Consider the following 16,912-nt stretch of genomic DNA (forward strand, 5'->3'; position numbering starts at 1 on the left):
ATGAAGCACAGGATATTTAAAGTGCTTCATTTACATCCCTATGCCAACAGAGGTGTAGTCTAGACACACCCTGAGAGTTTGTCTGATTTAGGAGCAGGTTGTAGTTTGAGGGATGACGAGGTTTGGAGAAGAGATCAAGGTCCGTTAGAGGGCATGGATTTTGCGTGTGCTCTCTTAACCCGGGTATGTGTGTACAAGTAAATTATGACTGATTTCTGCTCATCAGGTTCCTCGACATCAGTTCCTTCAGCCTCAGGAAGCTTTACTGCAACTGGATCTGGTCACTACACACCTTACTCTTCAAGCCAAGGACCCCCTCCTGTAAATGTGTCCCATGGATTGCCTCCAACCAGCCTGTCTCCAAATCTGTCCTTAGGCCAACCTGCTTTTTCTGGTCCACCAATGTCAGCTCAGCACCCCCCTCAAGCTTCTGGTTTTGTCTCACCTCCCTGCTCCACAGGGATTGGACCTTCCAGTTACCCTTCTACTACAGGGGCCCCAAGACCTTCAACCATGCAAGGTTCACCGTTACCTGGACATGCTCTGACTGGATTACCAACTTCCCAGCCTAATCATGTGTCTTCACCACCACCTCATCCAGCCATGTCAGGGCCTCCTCCCGGGCCTCCAGTGCTTGGCCTCCAGGGACCACCTCCACCCACTCATCCTTCCCCCTCAGGATACCAAATGCAGCAGAATGGTAAGTCACCCTCCTGCTCCTTTTATACTTCATATAAGGTAATAGGGCAGTCTGAGTCAGCCACTGGTATTCACTCAGCCAGGGTTCTGGCAGTGATTGAAGATTTCCATCTTTCCCTGTCCTTTGAAGGATGTCTTTCTTCCAAATGCACTAGTGCGCCCAAAGCAGGCTTTCTCTGTATTGCAGGAGAGTGTGGGCTCGTTGAGTTTTGGGTGTCGCTGTGATCTGGTTCCTGATTTGTGTGTCTTAGCTATGTTGTTTTTGTTAGCATGCTCCTTATAAGTTGCTCAGAATTCAGGGGCAAGTCCTGAGATCACCTGTGGTGGCTTGGTCAATGTAGATGAGAATTGAGTGAAACTGAATTATTCTGGCTTGCATTGGTACAAAAAATTGCTAACCTTCAGTACCGTATGCTGGCTTGTTTTTCACAAGAAGATAGTCTCCTGCCTTGAGGAGTTGGTGATTTATATTAAATATGTTGAGCTTTGGTTAAGTTGACATTTTGTTTTTTTCTGTATTCAGAAGTAGAGAATTCACAAAAATTAACTGTCAGGGCTTGGGGATTAAAGTGTACGCTCTGCATGTATATGGGAAGGTTTGTAGCATGTTAAGAGTGGACTGCTATCTCTTTCTTCTTATCTCCTTTTGCCTTGATTTGTCTGCCTTGGTGAACCACAGAGCAGCTCATTTAGAACTAAGAATGAAAGTATTTAAATATAAAGAGCTGTAGTACAGGATGAACCTCCCTGCTCTGGCACCCTAAGGTCGTCTTTTGCCTCTGAGAGATCCTTGTATCGCCCCAGAAATGTCCATTAATGAAGTATAAAGCAAAGTGAAACAACTACAGAATTTAAAAACTAAGTACATTAGAGTATCGGAGTTTTAATCTATTCTAATCCCAGGCACCACAAAAGTTGGCTGACATGTTTGCCAGTATTTCTTTATTTTGTTGGTCCAATATGGGGTACGCTATTGCTTTGGTCATTGTTTTCATAGAGGCTTTTATGCAGATCTAACCCATTACTTATTTCTTTAATGGATTTAAAGGACCGGTTCTTCCCATTTCTGAAACCGGTTCCAAAGATGGATTTATTAAATCTGGACTGTTCTGCAAGAAGCACAGGTTAACAACTGAGAGATTCTGATAAATCTCTTCAGCCCTCATTGCGTGAAGAGCAGGTAGCTGTCCATGTGTGGATAAGATGACTGGAAAGAACAGCTGCAGTAATATTTGAATTCGAGGCTCCCGGGAGACCTAGTCGTTTATGGGATCCCTATTGTACAAGGTGCTGTAGAAGTACCAAACAATGCGATGTGCTTTCATTCTGTTGTCTCTCTCTTTCAGGTTCCTTTGGACAGGTTAGGGGCCCACAACCAAACTACGGTGGCTCTTACCCAGGAACACCAAATTACGGGAGTCAGCCTGCACCACCTCCCCCGCCAAAACGCTTAGATCCAGACTCCATTCCTAGCCCCGTAAGTCAATCCTGTTCTCGCCAACACGGACTTCCCCATAGGCCATTGGGACCTATCAGTTTGAGTTACAAGATGTTCTATCTTGTGACTTTGTTTTTCATGCTTCTGCCCATGAACGGGAATTCTGAGGATACTGCTTCTGGTAAAGAGATTATATTGACTAGTGGTTAGAGCATGGAACTGGGTTTCATGTCACCTGAGTTCTGTTCCGAACTCCGTCTTTGTTAGCCTGTGGCCTCAAACAGATTACTAGCCTGCTTTCCCTTTGTTTCTTTGTCTGTAATACTGGGATACTTACCTACCTCAGAGGGCCGTGGAGACTAATGGTTGTATTGCATATTGGAACCTGGGATGGAAGCTGCTGTACAAGTATAGTTTTGCTGTTGCTCATTAACCCTATAACATAGGAAATCCTGAATTTATAGCACTAATTTTCAGCGTGCTGCTTTGTTCCATGTTGGCATGTGGGAGGGGGAGAATTCCTCAGAAGCAACATTGATCCCCTCTCTTGAGGACGGACTCTCATTAGACTACAGACTTGTTAACCCAAACGCAGGTGCACAGGGGACTTCTAGGTGGACGTGGATTTGTCAGAACAGTGCATAATGCCTCTTACAAAGCAGAGCTGTCCCTCAGCACAGAATTGGACGATTGCTGATGTTTCGAGAGTGGTTCTGTGAAAGGGCCTACGTCTGCTGGCTTACGCACAATATGTGATCTGTCTTGTCAGTGGTCAGATATCCTGTGGGGTTTGTCACCTGAAAGCTCCCACTTCACTGATGGAACAAAGTAAGTTCTATCTGAGTCAAAGCAGTCGGCTAACTGACTTGGGTCCCAAAGCTACATTAAACTTGACATTGAGATTCCCCAGCTTCTGAGAGAAGAGAGGCGAGTTAAAAAACAATGGTGGCTCCTTTGAGGAGGCCTGAAGAGCTTGTTTACAGTATGGTGAGTCGTTCACTGCAAGTACTGTTATGCATTCGGGACAGGAGCTGATCGAACACATGCGCCCTCATCAGCAGTGCTTATTAAAGGCATGGCTATAAGTTTGTCTTCGCTGTCCCTCTACATCAGGGTGGGCGATAATTTTTAAAAGGGGCCCACTTCATAAATTTCTGAAATGGTCCTGGTCCTCAGGCGGAAGGGGCAGGGCCAGGAGACTTCTTGTGTGTCCCCCCCTTCCCCCCCCAGACCCTGATTGGCCTGCAGGTGTGGGAGTGGGTGAAGTCTTCTCTCCTCCCTCTTCCCCCCCCCCCCCCCCGGAATTGCCAGCTGTTCTAAAACTGCTGGCAGTTCCTTCTAGATGCTGCAGCAGGAGGAGACCTCATGTGCTCCTCCCCCCCAGTCAGGGCCTGGGGGCAGGAGAGCATGAAGTCTCTCACCTTGCCAGGGGCACGCAATGGCTATAGAGAAACTTTTTTAAACTGCTGGCATTTCTCTCTAGCCACCGCGTGGCCTTAGCGGTGGGGGGAGGAGACTTCGGTCTCGATTGGCCTGGGGGCAGGGGAGTGACAGGGTGGCTGTAGGCTGGATCCAGCTCGCAGAGGCTTATTTGTCCACCCCTGCTCTAGATGTAACTTCAAAGAGGCTAACTAGCTGTTGCCAAGGCTGTTCTGGACAGAACCATGAGATGCTTGTAGTTAAGGATAAGCTATTTCTCCAGTTTGACTTCTCAACAAAAGGAAGTTCCAAAAAGCTGGCAGGGAAGTGCACACAAGCAGCAGTGTTAAATGACAGTCACTTATAATTACTGCCACTAGCCTGTAAGACTCTCCTCCATTTCTCTGTCTGCTCAGGCAGTGTTTCTGAATTGCTTCTGATGCTGACAGACTTTCAGGGCAATAGTTTTAGTCTCTACTTTACAGCTAGGTGTGAGATAAATCTGGCTTCATGTTACCACCTGATCAATGCTGTTAGCTAGAAGTCTTAATCCTTGATTCAGTGTTTGTTTGTAGACATGGTTTTTGAAAGGAATGGGGCATTTTAATAGCTTTGCTTGCTTCTCTTCTCTGTCGCTACATTAAATCTCAAGAAACTTGCATAAACTGCCTCTGTTGCAGCATGTTCTTAAAGTGTAACTCCCCAATTCTAACACAACAAGTACGTTAGCCCTTGTCTCTGCCAAGATAATGTTCAGAGCCCAAGAGCAGTTCAGTGGCAAGACAGATGCTCAGATTGTGTAGTATCAAAGCAGGTGTATTCTTTTCCTCTTGTTGCATGATTGTACAATTGTATATATCTAACTCCAGTGCTATACATTTGGGCAAAGAGGAGTAACACTGTTACTTTTTGTTTTATTACTCTTTGTTTTCTTTTTGTGGCACTCTGTTGCTTTTTTTTTTTTAAAAGCAACTCAGTGAGCTGCCACCACAGCAGAAACCCAGGCACAGAATAGACCCAGATGCAATTCCTAGCCCAGTAAGTGCAGTGTCTGTCTGTTGTCTGTGTGATAGTGAGCACCTGTGCATGCTTGTGGCATAAACCTCACCTGACTAACCCTCCAGTTTTAATCCTTTAGCCTTCTTTCCCACCCCTTTCTGCTTACCCCATCAAAATGAATACAATAAACTCCACACAGACTGGTTATTTCATCATGTCCTATGTCATGACATAAGGGGCAATAGAAAGTGGGCAGCACTTTGGAAGCAGATTATGAAGAATGTTTCCCCTCAACATCGTCTAGTCTTAAAAGCAAATTATCTACCTACATCAGGTTCCAGTTGGAACATCTATCACGTGACAAATGTAGTCTGAGTAGTTACATGTGTACACAGTTACATGTACACAGTTTGTTCCTTAGTGGAAGTCTTTTCCAATCTGTGTAAGCTGGATTTTGTTACTGTTCATTCTTGAGCTGCCAGTACAGAGCCAGCATTTGATGCCATTATCTCATGTTTGAAGTAACCATTTTGTTTTGATATGAATTCCTCATTGGAATCTCTGAGCAGACTCCCTCTAAAGTTTGGGGAGCTACAAACATTCTCTCATTATCTGTGATTCTGTATCACTGTTAAAAATTAAAACGTTAAATTTCTAAATCAGAAATGTGCTTTGAGAATCTTTTAAATGAAAAGTATCTACCTTTGGACTGGAAGAAAATGGTGGATTAGATTTTCTATTACCCCATATCATTTCTGCCTCATTGGTGATTGGCTCAAGTTGGTCACATGACTCCTATCTAATCAGTGATGACACCAACTTCAGTTAATCTGTAGAGTTTTGACAAGAGACATTTCCTGGAACTGTTGGTTTGATTCTGTGGCTGAGCATCCCACTGGTGTAGAACATAGACTGCAGAAGGCTCGCAAGAGCTCCTGCTGTAGAACACTGTGCATGGTAAAAGGGGTTGTAAACTGTGGGGATAGGTTATTCAGTGGGATCGGGGCCAGATCAGTTCTTAGACTGGATTTGGCATTGGTACTGACAGCAGTCAGAAGGGCCCAGTGCTTCCTATAATCTTCCATTCGATTGCAGAGTTCAGTGGCTATTCTGAATCCAAAAGTGCTGTTGAACTTCATAATGCATAATCCCTAATGAGATTTGTTCTTCAGCATGTTTATGGTGGTGACCAGTGGATTTCACACTGTTACCATCCTGTTGAGCTCAGCTTGGATGATCTGAAACAGTCTGAGTTGCAGACAGGCAGGCCTGCTTATGGGGCGGGGTGCGCGTAAAGGGGGCAATTGCTCGGCAGCCCAGTGATTCAGAAGGGCCTGGGACTCCTGGCCCTTTAAATGGCCCCTGGAGCACTGTCGCTGCAGTGCACTCGGGACAGCTTGGGGGGGATGGCGGGGAGGAACCCACGTTCGGGGGGGCACTGAGGGCTAGCTGCCCCAGTCCTGCCCCTTCCGTCCAAGGTCCTGCCCTTTCCAGGAGCGCAGAGCTGGCCCTTCCAGCTTGCCCAGGGGCCCAGCGAGGCTCTCGGTCCCCATAGCTCAAAGTATGAACTAGTGAGCAGTGTATAGAAGTGATCACATTCTTGAGTTCACATATTTTAGGTCAGAGTTTAGTCAGCTATACAGTGGAACAGCCTCACTTTCTGAACTGTACAGTTGCCAGTATTTTCACAAAGAAAAGGCTGACAAAAAAGGAAGTGCAAGCTGAAAGATGTTTGGAAGCTATAACAAAGCTGCCAGGGAGATGGGCTGCGACAGTAGTTGCAACAGAGTATATTGGGGAGCAGTAAACAGCTGAATGCTATTGCAAATTATTTTCTTGGGCCAAATTCTGCTTTTAAGTGAGTCCAGATCAGCTCTTAAAATGTAAAGCATGCCAGTCTTCAAAATAACTAAAAACAGAAAACTGGAAAGGGGGTTTAAATAGGTTGATCTCAACAAAAATCCCATCTTCAGTCTTATTCCCAATTCAGAGACAATAAGAACTGACGGCTTGGTAAAGTTTAAGTCTAGGCTTCTCAGTTCTTAGCACTGGTAATGTTTGTCCCAATCCCTGTCTGTCTGCTCTGTCGCTCCGGATTCTGTCTCCCCTCGCCCCTCCCTTCCCTTGTCTCCATGGAATGGAGCCTGCTGTGGTTAACATGCTGCTTTCTCTTCTAGATCCAAGTAATTGAAGATGACAGAAATAACCGTGGATCAGAGCCATTCATCACTGGAGTTAGAGGGCAGGTCCCACCCCTTGTTACAACCAATTTCCTGGTGAAAGATCAAGGTAAAATACTGTTTCCCTCCTTAAGTCCTCCCCAAAAAACAGCACGTGACCAAAGATCCAGTTACATATTATCCCTCAGAGGCAGCAGCGCGGGGTAGCGGGCGGTTTCCCGGGTGCCAGTCTGAACTGATAAGCATAAGCCTAACCGTTTAAAGGGTTACACTCTTCCATCTTGAATGCGAAGAGGAAGCAATACGATGAGAGAAATGTTCTTGCTGCAGTGGAATTGAGAGTACTTGGGATGCAGGCACAGCTGTACTTCACTCTGTGAAGTCGTATATAGGAGCTCCGACGTGAGGTTTCAGATCACTTCAGCCAGGAGGGGTTTGGAGATGTCACTAAGGCAGACACTTTCCAGGAGAGGTGCAACAGCAAGCACATTGCTAGCAGCTCAAAGGTGGGCCTGTCTTGGACAGGCTGAGGTTCAGGTGCCAAGGTGAAATCGGCTCCTTTACCCCAGGGTACACTCACCAGGCCTCTGAGAAAATGCATTACCATTTCATGTGAAAAAACCCACCTGTTGTTGCCTGTCACAAGCAGTAAGAAGGAACTGAAAGTCATTGGGGCCCTTGACGCCGCTGCTCTGAGCACATGGCACCAGAGCACTGGAGTTGACCTGATGGGTACTACAAAGGGAAAAAATTCCAGCAGCTGTGAGGGCATGCACACGCTGGCATTGCGATGGACACATGCAAGCACTTGACCTATTTATCATGGGTAAACATAATAACGGCCAGGCTGGGTCATTCCAACTGTCCATCCAGCCCAATGCCAGCTGCCCCAGACGGAGGGATCACAACAGGGAATCCTCACATGATCTGTCACCCACTTCCAGACAAAGCTGCACCCACCCTGGAGTAGCAGGGTGTGACACATCAGGACTGAGGTGCGTTGGCAATTTTATGGGAACAGACACTGTCTAGGAATAGAACTGTATTATGGGGTTTCGTCTTGTGAATGGGAGGCATTGCGTGATCTGGGGGCTGGGTGAAGAAAGGAAAGATCTCCCTGTATCTGCCTGTGTTCAGTCTGACTTATGACTCCCACACTTTCAAAAGTGCATAAATTCCGTGCTTAGCTATAGAATCCAATTCTGCAGTGGTGTCACTTTCTCTGTACTGCCAGACAGACTGTTTATAATAAAAGTGGAATCTTTATCATCCTTAGAGCGGGGATGCCTGCATTGTGATTAGACTTGTTGCCCACGATATCACCTTTGCTAAAGCTTTGCACTTACCTCTGTTCTGCCCTCCAGGTAATGCAAGCCCCCGCTACATAAGATGCACATCGTACAATATCCCCTGCACCTCCGACATGGCCAAACAATCCCAGGTTCCCCTAGCTGCTGTCATTAAACCACTGGCTACCCTGCCCACAGATGAGGTAAGAGCAACATCCTGGATGTGTGGTTGAGAGGTTCTGACCTCCTAGTAGCATGTGTTTTTCAATATCTCTCTCTCTAAGGGAGTTAGATAATTTACATTTTTGTGTAAGGAGATTTGAGAGGGTGAAGATTAAGGAAGCATCTATCCTCAACAGATGTGCAGTGTCAAGTAACGCTTAGACATAAGCGGGCTGTGTTATGTGCTATGAAAAGTGAAGAATTTGACCACTGCAGTAAGTAGTTAGTTCACCGCTTCATCAACAGGGAGTCCAGATAATTTCTTCTTCGCCTCCCCCACGCAAGTCATTAGCTGTGTGGCTAAGCTGTTTGTTGCAGCACTGCTTGCTCACTGTCTGCCCTTACTCCGGCTGGGCTCGCTTTGCTATAAACACTTCAGAAGACTTCAGTGACTCGAAACCATCTGAAGCTGTCAAATCAAAGGTTGTACATCAGATAGCACCAAGTTAACTGACATGCATGTGTAGGGACATGGAAGTGCATAGACTGGCAGAGAGCATGTGCCCGAGGGCTGCCCATGTCTCTGCCCCATTTAGTCTTACGCCTCCGCTGCTTTACTTTGCATCTGTAGAATATGGCTAATCCTAACTCCCCTAAAGTGCTATGAATACCCGCTGCTGTTATAAGCCTGCTTTATTTGTCTTTGTATTGCTGCTTCTAACCATGAATTCACCATGTCCCTGCAGGTTGGATGTCTACATTGAGTAGTGCAGTCTGCTCAGCCAGCAAGTGCCTTGCTGTGTTCTGTTCGGACTAGAGTCTACCTAGTGCAATATCGTATGGTGTTCTGAACCTCTTCTCTTGCAGGGCTTTTGTCATTTTAAGGGTAGTTTGTAGATTTTGGAAATCTGTTCTCTTGATCATCTGAATTGCCCTGAATCTAATTCTTGTACATAGGGTCGGGGGAGGGGCAAAAGGAACTACAAGGGGATAATTAGCTGTGGCCTCATTTCAGAAATGAGGCAGTAGTGATTGTTTGGAAGGGAAGTATTAAGTACACCCCACTACTCATTCTCCAAACCGTAACCATGCTTTGAATAAATGTGTTTTGTGATATCCAGCAAAATGTGGCCAAGTGCAAAAAGCTGCTTTAGTGACTTCACTCCGCCGGCCAGCACTAGAAACAGCTTGGCTGAGGATAAGGGCTGCTTCCCTTGAAAAGGGGCCCTGCTAACAGATGGGTGCTCAGCTGAGTATGCTGCACCTGTTGAGAGAAATGAGATGCTGTAAATGGAACTAAGGTTGTATGTACAGGGTGGAGGGGAGGAGAACAGAGTTTGTCGAAATCAAAGCATTCAGACAAATCTAGAATATTTAAAATCAAGTGCCTGCTCAACAGACATGATCGGTGTTTGACAGCAGGATTCAAGGAGCCAAGTATTTGAAGCTTTGAGAGGAAACTGGCTGTCTCTGCAGCCTTGGGAATGAGTGGCGTGCAGATATATTGTGTTCACTCAGAGCACTCCTTAGCCCTCTGCAGTGTGGGTTTTCTTTTGGTGGTGGCCTTTTCTTTCTCAGCAGGCAGGGGAAAATTGCAGGTCAGTGTGTTGTGTGGGCAAGGAAAACAGTAGGTTTAGGGATGTTAAATTTAGATTCATTAACTAATCAAATAGTCAATGGGATTTCCGTTGAATATTCAATTAGTCGATAAGGGCGCCTCTGCCTTTGAGCTGTAGCAAGAGCCCTTCCTAGGGCTCCAGTGGGGCTCTTGTACATTTCAAAAGAAAGCTGGCAGGGAGCGTGGGCCCATGCTCCCTGGCACCTGAGCCTTTGAAATGTACAAGAGCCCTGGTGGGGCTCTCGTACATTTCAAAAGTAGACTCACAGCAGAAGCAGAAGGAGCAGAGACTGCTTCAGTCCCCACTTGTGCTGCTTCCTCTGTGCCTCTACCTCCCCTGCCCCCTGTGGAGACGGTACTGGGGGCAACCAGCTCTTAAACTGGTTTCCCCCCAACACCAGCTCCTGCTCCTCTCCCTCCCCCTCTTTGCTGCCCCTCTCTGATAGAGGCAGTAAGTGGGTAGGGAAGGAGTGATTAGTCACATCACTAGTTGACTATCCAATCAGCTTCTGCTGATTGGATAATTGACTAATATCTTACATCCCTAAATAGCTTTTTTGGCTTCTGGCCAAGGCCACCAGAGGCAGCAAGGGATGGGCAGAGGGATATAGGGCACAAGCAGCACTGAAGTGCCAAAAGGGTTGATAGGAGCAAATGGGAGTGTAACCTAAAGAACTGCATTGCTGGCTGATGGAGGGAGGAGAAATGGCTGGGTAAAGCCGTAGAACTGAGCTGTTGAGGAGGAAAAGGAAGGGGCAGAGTTCAGCAGCAAATCCAAGAGGATAGTCTGTCGTTACAGTTGGGATCCACAACTGGGGGGAGAAGATGAGGTCTGACTCTTCAGCTACAGTTGCTGTCATGCCATAGTGTAGACGTGTCCTACAGGGATGGATGGGGGTTTTTCTGTCCCCAGGGAATTCACCAGCATTCTTCCATCAGCCTAGCCATGGGTGGCACAGGGATTAGGTTGGCATATTCCTCACACTCAGGCGCAAGTGTTGACATTCATTTCCCCAGGAGCGCTCAGTCTCTTTTGTGCCTCAAGGTCACTCGCTCACTCTGCTCTCCTCCCCCAATGTAGAGTAGAGACCAAGCCATGGACTTAACTGCTAGAGCACCCACCTTTTGGGACATGTTGTTTACTGGTCATTAAGTACTACAAAAGACAAGGAGAAGTTTTCCCACTTTGATCTTAACTAAAGTAAGCCCATGCTCTCATCTGCAGCAAGACACGATCCAGGGTCTGATGCAGAGATGAGTGAATAGCCCAAATACAGATGCGTTCCAGCCCCATCAAGAAGTTCTCTACTGGCTTAAAGATAAACAAGGAGCAAAAGATATGTAGGCATAGCCCCAGTGAGCATGCAACAGCAGGGAGCAGTAGGGGAGGACTTACGTGCTATCAGCATGATTGGCCCTAGATTTCAAATCTGACAGACATCATCCCTGATGTGGACTGATTTAACTTTTTACTTGAAGCTGTCTATGATTGGACTTTCACATTGGTAGTGGTATTTTAATTTTATATTAAAGCTGCGACACAGCTGACTAAAATAGTCACATGAAAAATGAGTAAGTTTGGCCCAGTAGCCCAAACAGCAAACACACACATATTTTGGACAATAACAGCAGCAACAACAGTTTGGTTTAATTTACTTGAGATAAGATTGCAGCCTGAAAATTGAGGCATCCGTGTTTTCCTGTTCTTGAACAGCTACATTCAAACTGGGTTGCTTTTTCTCAGTCTTTTGCAAAGAATTCAAGGGTTAAGTGCGCCTCAGAGTGAAGTGGCTATTTTACACTTTTGGAAGTGGAATTAATTCTAGTAGTTGTAAGCCTCTTTGTATCTGGACATGGGTTTGCCTTGAGTTTATTTTTGACGTGAGAATGGGAATATGGCATTTGAGACAGTCTAACATAGTTGATCGTACTCTTACTGGACTGGAGTAGAAAGAGGCTTGTCCTGTTACTGCCATGGTGTTGGGATAAAGTGCAGAGGGCAGGGTGTTAGAATTCAGCACAGGAGCTTAGGGGGTGGGGAAAGAAGTAATCTTTGAACAGCACTGAGCCAAAGTCCAAACACGTAGGAGTCGTCTATTTTGTGTATACAAAAAGAGTTCCCAGAACTGCATCTAAGGAAATGCTTCCGCACTTAATCTTTCTCCATTTCTTCTGGTACTCACTGCGCTCTTCTGGCAACTGCAGCCTACAGAAGAACTGTACTACGGACTTGAGACAATGCAGCAATTCAGAAATGTATCCCAAACTCTTGGATTCCACAGCTGTTACAATGCTAAGCCCTGCATAGTCTACCAGGAGGAAGTTTCAAGCTCTGTGATGCCTATATACGCTTCCTTTTCCCACTACTGTGTGCCTGACCTGTGTTTCCCTCCTCAGACCCCTCCTTATTTGGTAGACCATGGGGAACCTGGTCCTATCCGGTGCAATCGGTGCAAGGCCTACATGTGTCCTTTTATGCAGTTTATTGAGGGTGGAAGGAGATTCCAGTGTTGCTTCTGCAGCTGTGTCACTGAGGGTAAGCCGCCTTTCTAGATGATGATGTTTCAAGGAGTTGCAAATACAGTGAACCCTCGTTTATCGCGGTAGATAGGTTCCAAACCCGACCGCGATAGATGAAAATCCGCGAAGTAGGATCCTCAGAGCCTCGGGGGAAGCCGGCGGGGGGGCATCCCAGGCGCGCCTGGGCTGCTCCCCCGCCGGAGCCCCTCCGCGGCTTTCAAAGCCTCGGGGGAAGCCGGCGGGGGGGCATCCCAGGCGCGCCTGGGCTGCTCCCCCGCCGGAGCCCCTCCGCGGCTTTCAAAGCCTCGGGGGAAGCCGGCGGGGGGGCATCCCAGGCGCGCCTGGGCTGCTCCCCCGCCGGCTTCCCCCGAGGCTTTGAAAGCCGCGGAGGGGCTCCGGCGGGGGGGCAGCCCAGGCGCGCCTGGGATGCCCCCCCGCCGGCTTCCCCCGAGGCTTTGAAAGCCGCGGAGGGGCTCCGGCGGGGGAGCAGCCCAGGCGCGCCTGGGATGCCCCCCCGCCGGCTTCCCCCGAGGCTTTTTAAAGTTTTGGTAAGGATCAATTTTATGTTCACAGTACAGTGAACCCTCGCTACTTCGCGGTTCGACCATCGCGGATTCACGTATATACATAATGTAATGAAAAAAGTCCGCAAAGTCGTGAATCCGCGATGGTCGAACCGCGAAGTAGCGAGGGTTCACTGTAAATTATTTAATTAGGGATGCCTTCATGGCATAATAAGTTCTAGAGCACAGTACAGCACCCTGTGTTGGCTTCTACACTGCAATTCTTTGTTCTTCAAAATAGTCCATTAACAGTGCATTGAGGCACAGTTAGTGCTCAGATCTGAAATGCTAATGTTAAGATTGTGGGAGTAAATTGAATCATACGCCTTGTGTATTTGCCTTACAGTCCTGTCTCACTCTGTGACGACATATTTCTCAAATTATAATGTATACTCTTCATCGTTGTACACATAAGTAGCATCTTAGATTTATTAATTTCACTTATTCTGTTTCCATAGTCCAGAAACTTTTCTGACTGAGCACTTGTGAGCCTGTTAATGCTCCTGAATTGCCAATAAAGATTCCCTAGTTGTGGTCACGTGCACAATACTGCAAGGCACTGGCTAGATTTCCCTTTGTATAGTTGAATGCCCCCATCCCAATTTTGCAGCCTGCTGGCAGTTGAATTGTTAACAAATTGCATGCCTAAAATTGGATGTCTTTGTCCCTAGTGCCACCTCACTACTTCCAGCATTTGGATCATACTGGCAGGAGAGTGGATTTCTATGACCGACCTGAATTATCGTTGGGCTCCTACGAGTTTTTGGCCACAGCCAGCTACTGTAAGGTACAATAGTGTACATTTAATGCAGTGCTGTGATGTTAAATAAATCCTAGCTCCTCTGAGAAAGCAAGTGGAGGCTGAATCAGATGGATTGGCTTTCCAGTTGATGTCATCACTAGCATCTCTTTGTACATCTGAAGAGGTTAGATTTTACATCCCTGTTAAGTGGGACTGCACGTCCCATCGTATCTGTAATTGTTACCAGTAGTTAAAACCTTATCTAGGAAAGTACATGCCATTTCTCTACAGTGGCAGCTGCAATGTTGCCTGCCACCTTCTAGAGAAGGAAGGTTGTGACCTACTAGTCGGTCGGAATTGCCCCAGTAGAGATGAGAAGCAATGGGATAGAGCAAGCCCCAATGCATTTACTGGCAGTAGTCACACACTGTAATGAGGGTTTCAAAGATGCAAAGGCGGTAAATCTGATCCCATATTTCAAACACTAGAATAGTCTGGGAAACTCACCTGCTTCAGATTCTACACATTTGTCAGTGTAAACAGTTCCCTAACTTTTCAGACACTTTTGGGGGGAAAGACACGTGCATTACTGTTTTGTATTAGAAGGACCCCTCTTTTTGCTGAAAAAGATAGGAAAAGAGTTTTCTAAAGATTGCAGCTTTTGACTGGCCTGGTCAGGGCCATATTTTAGATTTTACTGAGAACTGGCAATACAGCCAAACACATCCCCAAATTTCATGCAAAATGGCCGACTGGGATTGGAGAGTATAAAGCCTTCCCTTGACTCTTTTCCAGCTTACTTCTTCCGTTATCCCTGCGTCTCTGCTCGCTGTATTCCCCTCTGATAGCTCACATCTTTCCACCAGTTCTGCCACCTCCTCAAGTCCTTTCTCTCCCCCTTCCCATCCTCCCTGGAAGGAATTTCTCTCTTCCTTCTCTTTTCTGTGTGTTTGTTTCCATGTATGCCAGTATTGAGGTACTGACTACTCTGTTGCTCCAGTGGTCAGTCAGCCTTGTTGCTCCACTTCCCATTCTGATGTAGACTGCAAAGAAAGGAAGTGCTGATTGGAGCCAGGCTCTTCCCAGCAGAATCCGTGCTCTGTGAAATAAGGGCACCCAGTTCTGGAGGAGGAAAGTCTTCCTTTGTAGTGCAAGGACACCCCTGCTTAGTCTCTAACTTTCAAAGTCTTCTAGAGCATGAGAGTTCTGGGGAATCCTGCCGGCCTGCTTCCCACTCCGTCAGGGCTGTTCCATGTAAACAGGAACTTCCTTTACACCAATCCTGTTCTGCCTGCTCAGTCGAGGGATGCCACATTCCAGCTCTTCCATGCATGATTGTGATGTCGGACATTAGGATTCAGATGTACTTGAATTGGGTGGGAGCAGAGAAGCAATGAATTACCAGGATCTTAGTTTTTACTCTTGACTAATTACTAAATAGAGGTTACTGGGGTTTTGATGGCATGAATTTGTCTGGGTAGCCTAGCCTTGGTATGATCTCTTCTTAAGCAAGGGGCGATGGTTTTCTTTCTGTATTCCACAGAATAACAAGTTTCCCAACCCACCTGCTTTCATTTTCATGATTGATGTGTCTTACAATGCTGTGAAGAGTGGCTTGGTGAGGCTGATCTGTGAAGAGTTGAAGTCTCTCCTGGATTACCTGCCCAGGTAACTTAACTCCTTTGTTCTGTACGGTCACAGCCGATGACCACAGAAAAGCTGCCACCACTCCATGCCTTGCAGAGGGGACATGCCCTTTTGAAAAACCATGAGGAGTCCTGTGGCACCTTAAAGATTAGCAGATTTATTTGGGTATAAACTGAGGGTAAAAACCACGTTGTCAGATGCATTGCATCTGTATGGATGCATTTGACAAAGTGGGTTTTACCCACGAAAGCTTGTGCCCAAATAAATGTGAGTCTAAGGTGCCACAGGACTCCTTGCTGTTTTGCAGATACAGACTAATATGGCTGTCTCTCTGAGACTCTCTCTTTAGAAGGCTTTTACTGCTAGTGACAGCTTGCAGGAGCCTGGCTAGCACTGCCAGCCTCCACACTGGCCCAGTGACATGAGTCAGCCTGTCCTGAAGGGATGGCTTGGAGGGTGGCTGCCTTCATGGTCCGTTCAGTTCGTATCCAACAAAGGAACCACTGAGATACCTGTCCACTAGGAATGATGGTACAGCAGCCTGTTCTCTTCCCTTCCTTTTCCTGCTCCCGGGTCATTTTATTGACCTCTGCATGTTGTAGCTCTTGTGCTTTCATGGCCCTTGTGATGCACTAAGTGTCTTTATTTTACAGGGAAGGCAGCATTGAAGAGTCAGCCATTCGGGTGGGCTTTGTCACTTACAACAAAGTGTTGCACTTCTATAACGTGAAGAGCTCGCTGGCCCAGCCGCAAATGATGGTTGTCTCAGATGTAGCTGACATGTTTGTGCCGCTGCTTGATGGCTTCCTGGTGAATGTGAACGAGTCAAGGACAGTGATTGTCAGGTAACGGGGACCCATACTGTGTTGAAATAGGCTCCAGCTCTGAGAGTGCCCACTTGTACAGGGCTTGGCGCTATCAGTGTTTCTGGAGTCTTTAGGTGTAACTAATGGAGCTGGCAAAAATCAGGTGCACTGTGTCTTGGGTGTCCTTTCTTTGCCAGGATACCGCCTTTCTGATGGCCTCTGTGCCAGTTAGTTAAAACTGTGCCAGTTAGTTAAAACTGAAAGCTAATAACCGGCACATAACATGTACAAGCAACTGATGCACACCTTGGAATACAGCTGTATTTGTCTTCATTGTCATGGTTGCCTGAGCCTGCTCCACTAGAACTGGGACTGAACTGACAGGAGGCTGCAAAGTGGGACTTATAGGGAGAGGCTTCTTTAGAGAAGACTGTCAGAATGTCCTAGAGAGCAGGAGATCATAATGGAGTTCTCAAAGTCAGTTTGAGGTTTCTGTGAGTTGATATGTAGCAGGGTTGACTCTCTGCCACAGTGCTGCCTCCTGGTCACACCAAAAATTAGCTCTGTTCCTCACCAGGGTGCCCTCTTCTGGCCAGGGACTCACCCATCATCACTATCCGCTTTCATATCTCCTTCATCGAGATCTGCATCACTCCCTGGACCGTGGCGTCCTCTTAGGGACCCATTCCGTTCTCCCCACTTCTGGGGATGTATCAATAGTCCTCAGTTCTGGCACCTGCCTAAGAGGCCAACTGCAGCCCCAAAGATCAGCCTTTTGCCTCAAGGGCAACCGACAGTCAGTATAGAGGCTAGGTGTGGTGTAGGGGATG

At 46.9% G+C, this 16,912-nt stretch overlaps 1 protein-coding gene across 5 annotated transcripts in view; it reads left to right on the forward strand.

Moving 5' to 3' along the window:
• Nucleotides 1–16,912, forward strand: part of SEC24C (SEC24 homolog C, COPII component) — a 108,268-nt gene that overhangs the window by 76,519 nt on the left and 14,837 nt on the right. For 4 of the 5 annotated variants that reach the window (XM_075935700.2, XM_075935697.2, XM_075935695.2 and 1 more), the window contains 9 exons: nucleotides 227–700; nucleotides 2,046–2,176; nucleotides 4,526–4,594; nucleotides 6,733–6,844; nucleotides 8,100–8,227; nucleotides 12,202–12,340; nucleotides 13,559–13,674; nucleotides 15,173–15,297; nucleotides 15,930–16,121. In XM_075935700.2, the coding sequence (XP_075791815.1) occupies nucleotides 227–700; nucleotides 2,046–2,176; nucleotides 4,526–4,594; nucleotides 6,733–6,844; nucleotides 8,100–8,227; nucleotides 12,202–12,340; nucleotides 13,559–13,674; nucleotides 15,173–15,297; nucleotides 15,930–16,121 (1,486 nt within the window). The remainder of the gene's footprint in view (nucleotides 1–226; nucleotides 701–2,045; nucleotides 2,177–4,525; nucleotides 4,595–6,732; nucleotides 6,845–8,099; nucleotides 8,228–12,201; nucleotides 12,341–13,558; nucleotides 13,675–15,172; nucleotides 15,298–15,929; nucleotides 16,122–16,912) is intronic. The other variant, XM_075935698.2, reaches the window with a different exon arrangement.

This window comes from Pelodiscus sinensis, chromosome 8, assembly GCF_052426305.1.
Source record: "Pelodiscus sinensis isolate ZL-2025 chromosome 8, ASM5242630v1, whole genome shotgun sequence".
In the NCBI taxonomy this organism is placed as follows: domain Eukaryota; kingdom Metazoa; phylum Chordata; order Testudines; family Trionychidae; genus Pelodiscus; species Pelodiscus sinensis.